Source organism: Enhydra lutris, unplaced genomic scaffold (genome assembly GCF_002288905.1).
Source record: "Enhydra lutris kenyoni isolate GAN:26980312 unplaced genomic scaffold, ASM228890v2 scaffoldscaffold18, whole genome shotgun sequence".
In the NCBI taxonomy this organism is placed as follows: domain Eukaryota; kingdom Metazoa; phylum Chordata; class Mammalia; order Carnivora; family Mustelidae; genus Enhydra; species Enhydra lutris.
In genome coordinates this window covers 35,464,230-35,478,925 of record NW_019154102.1, presented here as the reverse complement: position 1 = coordinate 35,478,925, position 14,696 = coordinate 35,464,230, and the positions used below count along the sequence as shown (strand labels likewise).

The following is a 14,696-nucleotide window of genomic DNA, read 5'->3' as shown; positions in this document are numbered from 1 at the left end:
GGGATCGAGTCCCACATCGGGCTCCTTGCTCAGCAGGGAGCCTGCTTCTCCCTCTGCCTCTGCCTGCCACTCTATCTGCTTGTGCTCACTCTCGCGCTCTCTCTCTCTCTGACAAATAAATAAATAAAATCTTTAAAAAAAAAAAAAAAATTTTTAAAATAGGTTTCATACAAAAGATCAAGAATCAGAATGGCATCAAGCTCCTCAACAGCCAAGTGAAAATTAGAAGACAACAGAGACAATAGAGAAATGCCTTCAGAATTCCACAGAAATGATTTTACATATAATTCTCTAAGTCAAAGAGCCAACGTAAAGAAAGGCTAAAATAAAGACATTTTCAGATATCCAAAGTGTCCACAAATTTGTATCCCAGGCACTTGGATGGCTACCTAAGAGATGTGTTTCACCAAAACTGAAGGAAACAAAACAAAAGGGGGTGGGGGTGAGGAAAAACACGACCAAGAAACAGGACGATCCAAAAGAGAAGAGAAGGAAGGTTCTTGACTGCAAAAGGAGACCTCAAGACAACAGTCAAGTGCACCTGCCACAGCATTCTAAACCCCAACAACCCAGACAGACTTGGCCAAGATGAAAAAGGTGGAGCGGAATAGCCAGAAAGAAGCGTCAAAAGGAAGTGAGATTTCCCATCTGGGTAGAGTCTGGGGTTCGATTAGTAAGGAGTACACAGACAACCAAGCAAATGAAAAACAACAAAGGCAACATTTACTAAACTTTCAGGAAACAGAAGTAACAGGCAGGTAAGGAAGCGTAATCACAGCACACTATAGCTGGGCCAGAGTTTGGCTGATCGCAATTCAGTAGGCACTGAGTGATGCCCCCGTCAGAAAAGGCTGTGTGTGAACTGGGAGAGTAAGGAGGTAAAAACTAAGCAAACACCCATCTTCCATTCATCCATTCAGTGGAGAATTATATATACCAAGTTGAAAAGAATATTTAAGTAGCAAGCAAAGTATGTATTTCCAGATACTAGAGCAATGTCTAACCAGCTAAGAGTTAAAATTCCCCATACACTACACTGTGCCTAACTAACACAGAACACACTGAATAGTCACTGAGGGAATAAATGAATGCATTTAAAGCCACACTTCTGAGGGGCAATCCTCCGTAAATAAACTGCTCTGCTGCTCCTGGCTCTCTCACCTAGAACAACGCTGGTGCACAACCCAAAGCCACGCCTCGTCCTCAGGGACCCAGGAGATTCCGCAGCAAGTGCAAAGATGCAGAATGGAAAGCAGGACATACCTGGAAGGACGTGGGGATGCAGACAAGGTTCAGATTCTCTTGTTTCACTCTTTCAGCTGTGGAGACAAAAGCCGTGTTGGTGGTTTTTCCACTCTCCTCACTTTATTTCTTGTCCGCATGCACATTTGCTCAAATCCAACAGGAAAGGAAAGGCTATCCCCCGCTGACAGCTGCCTTCCATTCTGTGTCCCCAACCTCTGTGAAAACACTTATGAACGGGGGCACATGGGTGGCTCAGTGGGTTAAGCCTCTGCCTTCGGCTCAGGTCATGATCTCAGGGTCCTGGGATCAAGTCCCTCATCGGGCTCTCTGCTCAGCGGGGAGCCTGCTTCCCTTCCTCTCTCTCGCCTGCCTCTCCGCCTGCTTGTGATCTCTGTCAAATAAATAAATAAAATCTTAAAAAAAAAAACAAAAGCTCATGAACATACATCGCAGACAGGGATACTAGAAAGCTCAAGGAGTAAACACTAACTACAAAAAGAGCAATGTCACATGTTTGCTACTATTACGTGCCTGGCAGTGTTCAAAGACCTCTGTACATGCCAACTGTTTCAATTGTAACAATTAGAATTAAAAGGTGAGTTGCAATTATTATTCCCATTTTACAGATGAGGAAACTGAGGCACAGGCAGGTTAAAATCACCATGTAGTTGTATCGCTAACAGGGGGCAGAGTGAGCTATGATCCCACCCTGTCTAGCTCCAGTCTTAAAACTACTTCCTTATGGGAGACCTGGGTGGCTCAGTGGCTTAAAGCCTCTGCCTTCGGCTCGGGTCTTGGTCCCAGGGTCCTGGGATTGAGCCTCGCATCTGGCTCCCTGCTCAGCGAGGAGCCTGCTTCCTCCTCCTCTCTCTCTCTGCCTGCCTCTCTGCCTACTTGTAATCTGTCAAACAAATAAATAAAATCTTAAAAAAAAAAAAATACTTCCTTATACTGCCTTTCACAGAAAAAAATAGAACTTTACTTTTGCATTTAGTAAAAACATATCATTTGTAGGCCCCAGGGGGTAGTTAAAGAAGGTTTACTTACTCATTTTGGATTTGTACCTTTCTGGAGGGAAAAAAAGTCTTAAGGAAACAGCTATCTTATTAAAATTTCAAGTCATTTTACAATCATTGGGTCTGCACATGGGAGGTTCAAAAGGCACTATTCTGAACCCCACAGTAATCCCTGTACCCTAAAATCCTCCACACACTCAATGCTAAGGGAGAAAGTATGTAATACTAAAGCCTGGGTTAAGCCAATGAGAAGGATTCCAGAAACCCTCAGGCCAGCACCACAACCACTCTTTTAAAGATACAGTGTTCCTGGACTTTGTCTCCTGAGCACTGCCCCTTGGCACCTAGAAGCAATAAGCAGTCAGGCAAGCCTCTCCTCTGAGCTTTGTTTTAACAAACAAAAGTAGGGCAGTAAAACCTGTCGAACAGCCACAGGGGCTGATAATCCTATGCCTTTCCTAAAACACCCTAATCAGAACAAAGTCCACACCTGCAGGAACCAGCCACCAACTTCAGGGGCCTCAAATCCACTCCAGGGTCATGGACAGGGCAAGCCTGCTCTGAGCTCAGCATATCTGTCTGAGATTGCCTGAGGAACCAAGGGCCCCTGGAGCCACACACAGGACCACTGATGAGAACTAAAATTCTGCTGAGACCTCATCTTCAATCAGCTCCTACCCTCAAGACGAGCAGAGTAAACAAAGCCAGGCATCCCCCGGAGTTGTTTGAAGAGGCCCAAAAATACCTCTCAAAGAAGAGCAGAGTTGGGCAGGTAACAAACCTGTGCCCCACCCCCTCCCCCTCCTCTCCATCCCCCACAACCACCACCCCACACAGAGCATCCAGGAGCCAGCCCAAGAACATACATACCTATTCGCTGCACAGCATGAACAATCGTAGAGCCACTTCCAATTCCTAGCACTTGGTTATTCTGGAAAAAAAAAAAAAAAATGAAAAGTGGGGGACAAAACTCATTAATATCATATTTTACTCCCTCTTTAGCCCGTTCTCTCGATCAATTCACCAACATGAGTGCAAGGCAGGTACTGTGCCCATTTCATAGACACGTCAGCCCTGAACAGAACCCCGTCAGAGCTATACATTATCCTAGTGCCCATAGCCATTTATCAGCAGCACCCTCCTCCCTTCATGTCTGACCCTAACATCACCGCTTCCTCCTGTTACAAAGATAAACTGAGGCACATTAATAATTTTAAGAGTTTATTTGGGCAAGTCAGGCAGCAGCTAATCTTGCAGACAGAAAGGAGCTCTAAAGAGCTGTAAGAAAGGAAAGACTTTTAGAGCCAGAGGAAGTGTGAACAAGGAAGTCCTAGCAGGCAAAAAGGCAGACTGGTTATTGTCAGGTTCCTTTTCTTTAGGGGATGGCAGGAGTCTCTGAGGCAGATTACCTAAATACTGCCGATCAAACCATTCCTGACTGACTAATGTAACATTCCATTTCTGGGAGAGTTGAAACAGTAATTAAGTCTCCTTTTTGGTGACATGAGCTTAATGCAAGTTACTCAATTTGGGGCCTGTTGTCTTGTTTATAACAAAAGAAAATCTCACTATGGGCTTTCCCTTGCCAAATGAGTCGTTAACCAGTTGCTGGAACTCTAAGAAATTCCACATGAACTATTTCAGCATGCTGAACTTCCTAATGTTGCTTATTCAAAGTGAGGTTCTGTAGGGGGGCAAATGATACTGTTAAATGAGGAGCTTAAAAAAAAAAAGTAAAATCACAATACTGTTACAACCTGTCCACAGGAAAAAACCAAGAACCATAAATTCATATGCAGTCAAGAAATGTTCAGATCTTAAGGGCAATAATCAGTTAAATCTCATAAAACAATTAATGTGCATTTCTACGGACAGACGTTATTTGCATTGCTAAGAGTGTTCTACAAGGTGCGCCTGGGTGGCTCAGTCGTTAAGGCTGCCTTCACCTCAGGTCAGGATCTCAGGGTCCTGCTCAGCAGGGAGTCCACTTCTCCTTCTCCTTCTTCCCCTTTCCCTTCCCTCCCCTCCCCACTTCCTTACCCCCAGCCTGGGCACAGACACGTGAGCGCGCTCTCTCTCTCTAATAAATAAAATCTTTAAAGTGGGGATAATTGGTCTTGAGGTCACAAGGGGCTGTCGTGAGATCTGACTGAAATTATCATTTATAAATCTTCTCAGTAGGTGCTGAATAAAATGGTAGCTGCTGCTTTGGTTTCTAGCTCTTTTGCCTTAGACTGGCAGGAAGTTGCTTAGGAACTGAGTGAGCTCCACATTAGTTCCTAATGCAGCACCCTCACCCTGTTCTGCTGTTTGTGGTCTAACTGACCTTGGCTGGGTCCTTAGTGGGCCCTTAGGGACTTTTCCCCCTTTCTTAAAATGGCAGGCTCAGTAGTGTGAGGCCTGGTTCCTGTCTTTTATACTCACAAGTACTCTATCTCTTATACCTTGTCCCTACGCAGATAAAGACTCTCTCTCAGAATTCTAACTAAGCCTCACCCTCTTCCCATATTGTGAGGCAGGCTTGTGCAAAACAGGGACCTCCTGTCATCAAATGGTCAGTTGTTGATGTGGTTTGGTATTTCTAAAACCTCTGCCAACCCCCTTGAGACAGGGAAACTGAAGAAACCCCATGAAAAGAAAATTGCTTTTTTGCCCCTTTTCCTGCATCTATTCTTACTAGGACCTGCACCCCCACCCTAAACACACTCTACAAATGATTAAGTATGACCTTCTTGTAAAGGCTAAGGAGTTAATGATATCTTTACAATCTTGCAGCACAACAGATAACATCTAAGGAGTGACTAGGTGGGGTCATTCCCAAACTGTTTTCCAAGACCACTAACTCCAGACTCCTTGATGCCAATGCCCCTGGCTCTAGGGCCTAAGTGACTTACCCACGACCCCTGAGACCCCTGAGCATTCGACCTCGTTTTGACCAGTTCCTGGCACATACACCAGGCCACCGTCCTCAATTTAAAAACCTAGCCCACAAGCACAGACAAGACTCTCGTTTCCTTCCTGAGTCTCCAGACACTCCATCTGCTATACTCTATCACTCACGCTATTCAAAACACTCTGCTCACTTCCTACCAGCTCGAGTTTGATTTCGATCCTGTGTAAAGCCAACGGCCCTCATGCCTGGTCCTGTGGGACCCCCTCTGGTTCCTTGGACCTGGCCGGCCTACATCACCCTAAAGAAAAGGTAACTTTCAAGGCTACTTCAGGCTCTCCCCCTTCTGCTGACTTCAGGGAGGCTGTAGATGGTGGGCTTGATGTCTCCCCAGAGGTTTCCCTGTGATGCCACGAGCCTGAAGGTGCCTGTGGCCAGTCCCCTGCATTCTAGATATTAAGCTTAGATAAAAAGTCACTGAAGCTAGAAAACTCTGCTTTCACTCTTGGGCTGTACCCAGGTTCTGTGTTTTTTGTGGGGTTTTCCCTTTCTGACTGTCCCTGGGGTTGGCAAGGAATCTTTTAGTACTCACCTACAGATCATTTTTGTAAAGCCAACTTAAACTATACATTGTAGGTAAGCCTAATCTTTTGCCTGATATGAAGCAGGAAGTGTTTAAAAAAACAAAAAGCCCCAGATGGAGTTACTTATGTCCACTCTTAGGTCACCAAACCAAGACTTGACTTAATTACAGTTTTGGCTCCCCCCAAAAATGGAATCTTAAGCCAGTCAATCAGGAATTGTCTGATCAACACTAGCCAGGTGAAGTGCCTGAGAGACCCCTGTCATCCCCATAAGGGAAGTGACCTTATAATAGCCAACCTGCTCTTATGCCTAGTACAACTTCTTAGTTCCTGTCCCCTCTGGCTATAAAAGTCTTTCATTTTACATGGCTCTTTGAAGCTCCTTTCTGTGTGCTAGGCTGGATGCTGCCTGATTCATGTATCATTGCCAACAGATCTTTAAAATTTACTCAGTTGAATTTTGTTTTTTAATGTTTTCTGGAAGGAAGAAAAATCCTGGGGGCAACTCAGGACAAACTGAGAACTATATATAGCCAACACACCTCACTACACATAGGACAGGGGCACAGGAATACCTAATACCACCCCCTAGGCCCCTATCTGGTATCATCCTTCTCAAAGTAAGATGATATCTTACTCAAACTATAAAGAATGACTAACAAGCAGAGGGAGCTACAAAAAAGAAATCAAATGCTAATACTCCAGCAACTAACACACTTCTAGCTGGGCCTCCCCCACCTCCAGAGAGCTTTCACCCATCAGCCTGTGTGTGAAAGCTCTGGAAATCACTTTGACTAGCTCATAGTTCCCAAGTCACCAAACAGTCCAGGGGCCCTAGAGCAGCCTGTGTTCTAGGTCAGAATACCACCTTGCAGTCAATCGATGCCCTCAAGCAGCCAATGCATCCAACAGTCATTTAGCTACGTAGGCAAACCTTAACAGCAAGGTCTTCCAGACAAGTGAATGGTATGTCAAAACGTTCAAAATAGCTGAATATCTGAATATGTAAAAATCTTCATGTAATGAGAAAAGTACTTCATTTACTAATGGCTAGGTAGGCTCAACCTGACTCGCACACCTGACCTGAAGCCCACAGCTCTAGCTATATGATAAGCTAACTGCCAGAATCCTCATTACCACACACCCATGTCACTCTCATGCTTCCAGCAGGCACGAGGCACACAGATGAACTTTGGTGAGTCAGACAAGCTCTATGCAAGGCTCTTCCCTTGACTTCTGGAGGAGGCCAGGAAATTGCAGGGACCTGCCAGGCCCACAGCTCTTCAACCACATAGTCCTCCTACCTTGGGATCAAATGACTGGCTCAGGAATCAGGTGTCCTAGCCAAAGCAAATCAGAGCTAGCCAAAGGCTGCCTGTGAGGTGCCCCAGTAAGCAGACCCTGCCAAGCAAGCTCTGCTGGGGAAGCACGCCCCTTCTGGTGGGCAACACTAAATCACATGTCACACATGGAACGTCAGAACTTCACTCACTCTGTTGAGTAGGTTAACTTGGAAATACTTTTGCTGACCAACTGGAGTCACTACGTACCAACTTCTTCAAGCTAAGCCAGTCAAAAAACAAAAGTAGGCTCCAAAGAGAACAAAGGGAGCTAGAGACCTTCAGGAGAACACAGCCCTGCATGGTAACCCATCCTGGGTGGCTCTACTCCCAGAAACAGATCTGAGTTCAGAGTGGATCCCCAAGGGACTCCGCTGCAAACTCACGAAGTTTTCCATCCATCCAGATGTGGAAGTGATCATTACAATGGAACACTAACAGGCTAAACAACTGGAAACCCTACAGTACAGGGAGCCTAAGCAAAGGGCTACCAATAACTTTACAACCTCCATATTTGTGTCCACACAAAACACAACTCAAACATTTACCAGGCAAGCCCCACTGTGACCAAGACTGAGTGAAGATAAGGTTAACTATCCACTAGGACTTTACTCTTTAGGGGGATAGGAGAGATAAACATATACATGATGAGAACAAAAGACACCATAAAGCACCTAAGAGGTATGAAGTGCTGCAAAATCAAAGAGATCTCCCCCAACTTAGGAGGCTAAGGAAAAACTGAAAGGAGAAAAGAGTCTTTGAACCAAACCCTAAAAGACACATATGATTTTAACCAGCAGGGTCAGAGGACAAGAAAGAACATTTAGAGTAGAGTATAGTGATCTTAAAATGCAAACTATATGTCAGTATATATCTTCCAATGTTCTGGTACATGAAGGACAGAATAATGTGGGCCTAAGGAGGAGAACCACAGCCTCTCATATATGTATCCTCTCCATCTGGCCCAGTACCTGGCTTTCAACAGATACTTCAGATATTCCATGTGGACATTAGCTTGAGGGCACCTGAGGGCCACTGTGGCAAGAACAGATGAGAGTTTCAAAAGATGAAAATGCATCACTTGGCAGAAGGGACAGGATAAGGGCAACTGTAGCCCTCTGCCCACGCAGAGAGCCTCAACTAGGAAAGGTGACAGGTCAAAAGGAAGGGTTAGGTCTAACAACATTCCAAAGGTGGAACCAAGAAAACCTTGCTCATGACCATCTCAATAAACTTACACAAGTGAGTAAACAATTTCAAGACACAAAGTGCTAGATGAAAACATGGCTTAGATGGGGCAAAGGATACCACTCTGGAGAGGGAAGCTAGCTAGCAAAGCCTTAACAATTAGGTACATGACTCTGTTCAATAAATGTATAGATTTGAAATAATTATTCCATTTGCAGACTTATCCAGGACCTGATTTTTCCCACTCCCTGCGGCCACATTTCTCACCACCACACTAACTCCCTAACACATATTAGGCCCTCAAATATCTGGTAAATGAATGAAATGAATAAACCAATGTTTAAGAGTAGCAAACACAAAATTCAGGTAATGTTAGCATCTTAGGAAGAAGTCTGGTAGGGAAAGCAAGTGCAACTGCGAGTGGGGTGAGGTGCCCCCAAAAGGCAGATGAAAATCTCCCCATGACTGCCTGGTAATTTCAAAGAATGATGTAGCTGGAATCCAGTGTTTTGTAACTCTAGCCTGAGGTGGAGGCTTTAAGAATTTTTTTTTTTTTTTTAATTTGACAGACAGGGAGCAAAATCAAAGGGAGTGGCAGGCAGAGGGAGAAGCAGACTCCCTGACCAGCAGGGAGCCTGATGCAGGGCTCCATCCCATGTGACCTGAGCCTAAGGCAGATGCTTAACCAACTGAGCCACCCAGGCGCCCCGGGCTTGAAGACTTTTAGGTAAGCAAATACTTAAGACAAAGGTCAGAAAGACTTATGCCACCAAATATTTTTTTTTTAAGATTTTATTTATTTATTTGACAGAGAGAGATCACAAGTAGGCAGAGAGGCAGGTAGAGAGAGAGAGGGAGAGAGCCCGATGCGGGACTCGATCCCAGGACCCTGAGATCATGACCTGAGCCGAAGGCAGCGGCTTAACCCACTGAGCCACCCAGGCGCCCTATGCCACCAAATATTAATAGGTTAACAGGAATACTAAGATATGGGGCTTCTCTAATTGTACAGATTTTATTCACTCAGGTACTAATTATTCACTTTATACAGGCATTTTAAAATTTCAGCTTACTGTCCCAATTTTGTGGCTCAGGCACCGAATCCTAAAAGTAGAATCAGACTATACATTCTGCACTGTCTCTGCGAATTCCCATAGAAAACTCCACTGCTAACCAGACCTGAAACCAAACTACACTGGAACAGAGCAGCTATGGAACTGGTGAAAGGGCACTGGAACAGGAGTCACTCAGTTTGGGTTCTGGAGGATCCTCGGCCATTCCTGCTACAGAACATGCAGATCCACAGGTTACCACACTGGTCCCTCCCGCTTAGTCAAGCTATTTGAGGATCAAACACCATGGCAGCAAAGTACTCTATACATCCAAGCATTAACAAATGTAAAGAACTATCAAGAGAGAAAAAAGGGAATCTGAAACCACTTTCGAAGAAATAGGAGAGACAAAAGGCCAACAAAGTCAAGGAAACTCCACCAAAGATCAGAAATACTCCACTTGACTGGGAGGAAGTACCGTAATTAACTCTATAATTAACCTGACTGATGTTAATTAATTCGACTGACGACATCAAATCCACTCAGGTTAAGAGACTCCACTGAACCACCAGCACCACACCCGCCACTTAACTGGGGCCACGACCTCACCCGTAACAGCTAAACCTTATCTCTGCGCCCCAACCTTAAAGAGCTTCCTCCAGAATCCAAGTATCCACCCAGCCCTGTCAAAGCAAGAGTTATTAAAACCCTCTCTGGCTGACTCTCTTTCACTAGCGAGTATACTCAGGACCGGACGCGCGCCCAGCTGAGAACCTCCTTGGAGTGACATTTCAAAGCGATTTTCAGACCAGCTCTCCACCCGCGTCCCAGCATAGTAAAGAGAAGTGAAGATCTCCTGGCAGCCCCAGAACTCACCATTTTCCACTTGTTAATAAGCCGCACACCAAGTCCCTTCCAGCGCCACTCAAAACACCTCAGACACCACCACACTCTACTTTTACTCTACTGTTACCCGGCCAAACAAGGAGTGTTTAGAAAGCTCAACTTTTAGGAAACTCGCCCCCAATCGATCCCACATCTAAAAGACCTTTAAGAAGCAAGGAAAGGGGGGGATCTAAACCCGGGTACAGTGTACACGCTCTTCCCGCTCACGCAGCCCCCGCCCCAGCTCCGGCAGTACCCGGAACACGCAAAAGGAGCCCATCACGCTGACGACCGGAGCCCCACGCCCGGAGCTGCTCACCCTCACGTGGTTCTCCACGGCCGCGCGGCCCGCTAGTTTCTTGGCCTCCTCGGCCTTAGACATCGTGGAGGGGGCCGGGCAGGAGCTGCTGGCCTCCCCGCCGTAGGCACCTGTGCTGCCCACGCCGGCGCGGGTCCCGGATTGCGTGCGGCCGGGAGGCTGCACGTGGGAACCCAGGACTCCCCAGCTGTTCCCGCCTCCGCCAGAGGCCGCGCCCCCGGCCCGCCCGGGCAGCGGGGCCAAGACCCGCCCGTAGAGGGTGCTGAAGGGCCCGGGGCGCTGCATCCCGACGCCAAACTCCAGCCTCCGCCACGGTCCCGCCCCCGGCTTGTCCGGAAGTCTGGTGGCTGACGCAAACTGTCCGCGCCGGCGGCTGCGAAGGTCTTTGCTGGGAAGTGTAGTTCTGTGGCTTTGGCAGCCTGAGCCCACGCACCAGCCGGGACTACCAGTCCCACAATACTGAGCGACTGTTTCGCAAATAGCCCGCGACGACCTTGGGCGCGCCTTCCCGTGAGGACTGAGCCAAGAACCGAACCTGATAGTGACGCCCCGCAGGAGTGTTTACGGTGCCCTTGGGTGGGTTCCATGGTTACTTCCGTCTGCCCTCGAAAGCGGGAAGGGGATGGTAGAGCTGAACCTGTCGTTTTTCCCAGAAGTAAGAGGACCGTGGACGAGTCCTTAGGCCAGTCGCTCTTCTGGAGACGTCGCCCCCTTTTGAGAATGACTTCCATAGACACTCCCCAGCGAAATGCACATGCGGTTTGGCGGGCTTGTTATTGGACAGAAAACGGGTTCTGAACTCAAGTTCAGCTGCTCCCCGCTGGAAAAGCAACATTCGGGAGACAAGTCATGGTGGGAAAAGAAAGTTTACTTTATTAAGGATGCTGGCAACCTGGGAAGATGGTAGACTAATGTCTCAAAGACCATCTTCCACGATCAGGCGAAGCCACAGTTTTAAAGGGGAAGGCATTGAAAAAGCAAAGGGGGCTGCGTGCAGAGAAGCCGGTGCCCAGGCTGCTAGTCGTATGTGGCCATGACCAGAAACAGACTTGCTGGCGTCAGTGGCAGCTGTTTTAGAATGTAGTCAGGCCTTGCCTTCTGGGCCTTCATTCCTCAAGGCCAGTGGTCTGCAAAGGAAAGCAGGCTGGTTCTGCTATAGATCTAACGACTTAGATTAGCAAGCAAATAGTGCGTAAGCATGAAGCAAATTAAACCTAGACAGTTGGAGTGCTGTTATACGCTGAAATCTTGTCATTAGAGCTGAAAGCCCAGGACTAAAGTTTTAAACTCCCAGACTTAGACGTTGTTCTGCACCGGACAGTTTTGGATGGCTTACCATCCCACGATGGAGCCTGGCCCCACATAAAAGTATGTCTGCGGAGACCTGGCAATCCTTGCTGACTAATGAAGGAATTCAGAATAGGTGTCTCCAAAATGTGCCACTTTGTCAGGTGGACTTTTTTGACCTGAAAGCAATCCAGACCCTGAGGACTCAAAAGAAACTGTTCCCCCTTAACTGCCTAGAAGTATCTAAATTGGGGGTCTTTCCTAGAATAAGAGTTACTCAATGATAAATTTTATCTGGCACATCTGTATAGCAGAGCAAACATCTAAGTATCCATCATCTGCTCCCTTATTGCCTATAAATTGCCTATCCCATTCCTTAGCTCAGAATGGGATATATATATATATATATATATATATATATATATATATATATATGCGCCAAGAATTTGTCTCTGTGAAGCCTTGAGCAGAGCAAGTCTGATCTACCAAGTACCCAGCCCCAAAGAAGGGATGGACTTGTGTCTCACTTCAAGAAAGAGGCAAGAAAGGAAGAAAACAATCTGTCCTGCCACTTTAGTATACAAATGAGTTCTCCAAAAAGGGCAGAGAGGCCCTTTCTAAGGCTGGACTGCACCTTTTAGCCAGGGACCCTCACAGCTGGCTTCCTCACCTCATCTAGGTCCCTGCCTGCTCAGTCATCTTCCCTGCTCACTTAATAAAGCACCCCTGCCCCAATCCTCAGCCCCCCAGTCCCCATCTCAGGCCCATCACATCATCCTATTCTGCTCAAACATCATCCTGTTAAGTAATATGGCTTTTTGTTTGTTTGTTTATTGCCTATATTTCCCCCTTCTAGAATAGAAGCAGAAAACATAACTTTCTTCACTAATGGATGCCCAAATTTACAGAATGAATGAATACGGGGAACCAGCCCTTGGCTCCTCCTTCCCCTCATCCTCCAACTGCCCACAGTCAACTCTATGCCACCTCAGGCATGGTACAGAAAAATTCCCCTCATTATTAGCTTATAAGCAGTTTAGAGAGTTTAGTAAATAATTTTGCTAAGAAACAGTGATAAAACAACAGACCAAACGAATTCCATTAAGAGTTTTTCCTGTAACTCTGAGGCTGTTGGCTAAGTATGAAGCACATCGCAGGCATCAAATCCTGACCTCTTTTACACTAACTGTTTCCTTGCTGAGTTCCTTGATTCAAGGTTCAACCAGTGCTTAGAGAGGAAAGACTTCTGGCAGAGGCTGCTGGGTCTGGTGTCACCACACGGGTAGCGTGGAAGCATGAGAGGAAAAGACCTGAGGTCAGGTTTGCTGACCTTTTGCTCTCCGCCACCACTAGAGAAGCAGGATATATCTTGAATACCATTTAAGTGACCTGACATAAAGTTCTACTAATGGAAAAAGAAGCTGAAGGAAATAAGCATTGCTTTTATTATTACAGAGACAATAAAAGCAAAACAAGTTGCTAACTTTCTCAGCATGTTTTTCTTAAATTGGTTTAAGTTGTTAAGTCCAGGCTCTCCCAGGCTTCATTTTTTTTTCTAAATTATAATCTAAGCATTGGTTTTATGGCTCAGATGTTTTGATTATAATATTTTAATAGACTTCACTTTTTAAAACAGTCTCACATTCATAGCAAAATTGAGCAGAAGTTACAAAGATTTCATGTATACGCTCTGCCCCCACATACGCTTAGCTTTCCCCATTCTCAAACATCCCCCACCGGAGTGATACATTTGTTACAGTTGATGAACCTACACTGACATATCACCCAGAGTCCACCACTTGCATTATGAACCGCTGTTGTTGTTGGACAGTCTAGGGATTCCAACAAATGCATAGTTTAACATGTATCCATAGTAACACATGTGATGAAGTATCACACAGAGTAGTTTCACTGCCCTGAAAATCCTGTGCTCTGCTTGTTCATCTCTCGCTCGTCCTTAATCCCTGGAAAACACTGATCTTTTTATTGTCTCCATAGTTTTGCCTTTTTCAGAATATCAGATGGTTGCAATTGTATACATGTAGCCTTTTCAGATTGGCTTCTTTCATTTACTAGTATGCACTTAAATTTCCTCCATGTCTTTTCATGGTTTGACGGCTTACTTCTTTTTAACACTGAATAATATTCCAGTATCTAGATGTACCACAGTTTATTTATCCATTCACCTACCGAAGGACATCTTATTTGCTTCCAGGTTTTGGCAATTATGAATAAAACTGTCATAAGCAGTATGCAGGGTTCTTCTGTGGACACATTTTCAGCTCCTTTTTGTATACCAAGGAGTATAATTGCTGGATCATATGATAAGAGGAGGTTTAATTTTGTAAGAAACTGCCAAACTGTCTTCCAAAGTAGCTGTACCATTTTGCATTCCTGTCAACAATGAGTGATAATTTCTTGTTGCTCCCCATCCTCACCAGCATTTGGTGTTATCAGTGTTCTGGATTTAGATCATTCTAATCAGTATGTAGTGGTAACTAATGGTTGTTTTTTTGTTTTGTTTTTTAAAAGATTGTATTTATTTGTTTGACAGACAGAGACCACAAGTAGGCAGAGAGGCAGGCAGAGAGAGAGGGAGAAAGCAGGATCCCTGCTGAGCAGAGAGCCCGATGTAGGGCTCGATCCCAGGATCCCAGGACCCTGGGATCATGACCTGAGCTGAATGCAGAGGCATTTACCCACTGAGCCACCCAGGTGCCCCTCTCATGGTTGTTTTAATTTGCATTTCCCTATTGACATATGACGTGGAATATCTTTTCATATGCTTATTTGCCATGTGTAGCTCTTCTTTGGTGAGGTGTCTCTTACGGTATTTGGCCCATTTTTTAATTGGATTGTTTGTGTTCTTATTGTTGAGTTTTAAGAGTTC

At 45.6% G+C, this 14,696-nt stretch overlaps 1 protein-coding gene across 1 annotated transcript in view; it reads right to left on the bottom strand.

Moving 5' to 3' along the window:
• Positions 1 to 10,833, bottom strand: part of LOC111148145 (ribose 5-phosphate isomerase A) — a 39,640-nt gene extending 28,807 nt beyond the window's left edge. Inside the window, exons 1-3 of the mRNA XM_022504579.1 lie at positions 10,520 to 10,833; positions 3,132 to 3,192; positions 1,264 to 1,319 (exon numbers count right to left, since the gene is read on the bottom strand). Coding sequence (XP_022360287.1) covers positions 1,264 to 1,319; positions 3,132 to 3,192; positions 10,520 to 10,804 — 402 coding nt within the window. The 5' untranslated portion in view covers positions 10,805 to 10,833. The remainder of the gene's footprint in view (positions 1 to 1,263; positions 1,320 to 3,131; positions 3,193 to 10,519) is intronic.
• Positions 10,834 to 14,696: the final 3,863 nt, after the last annotated feature.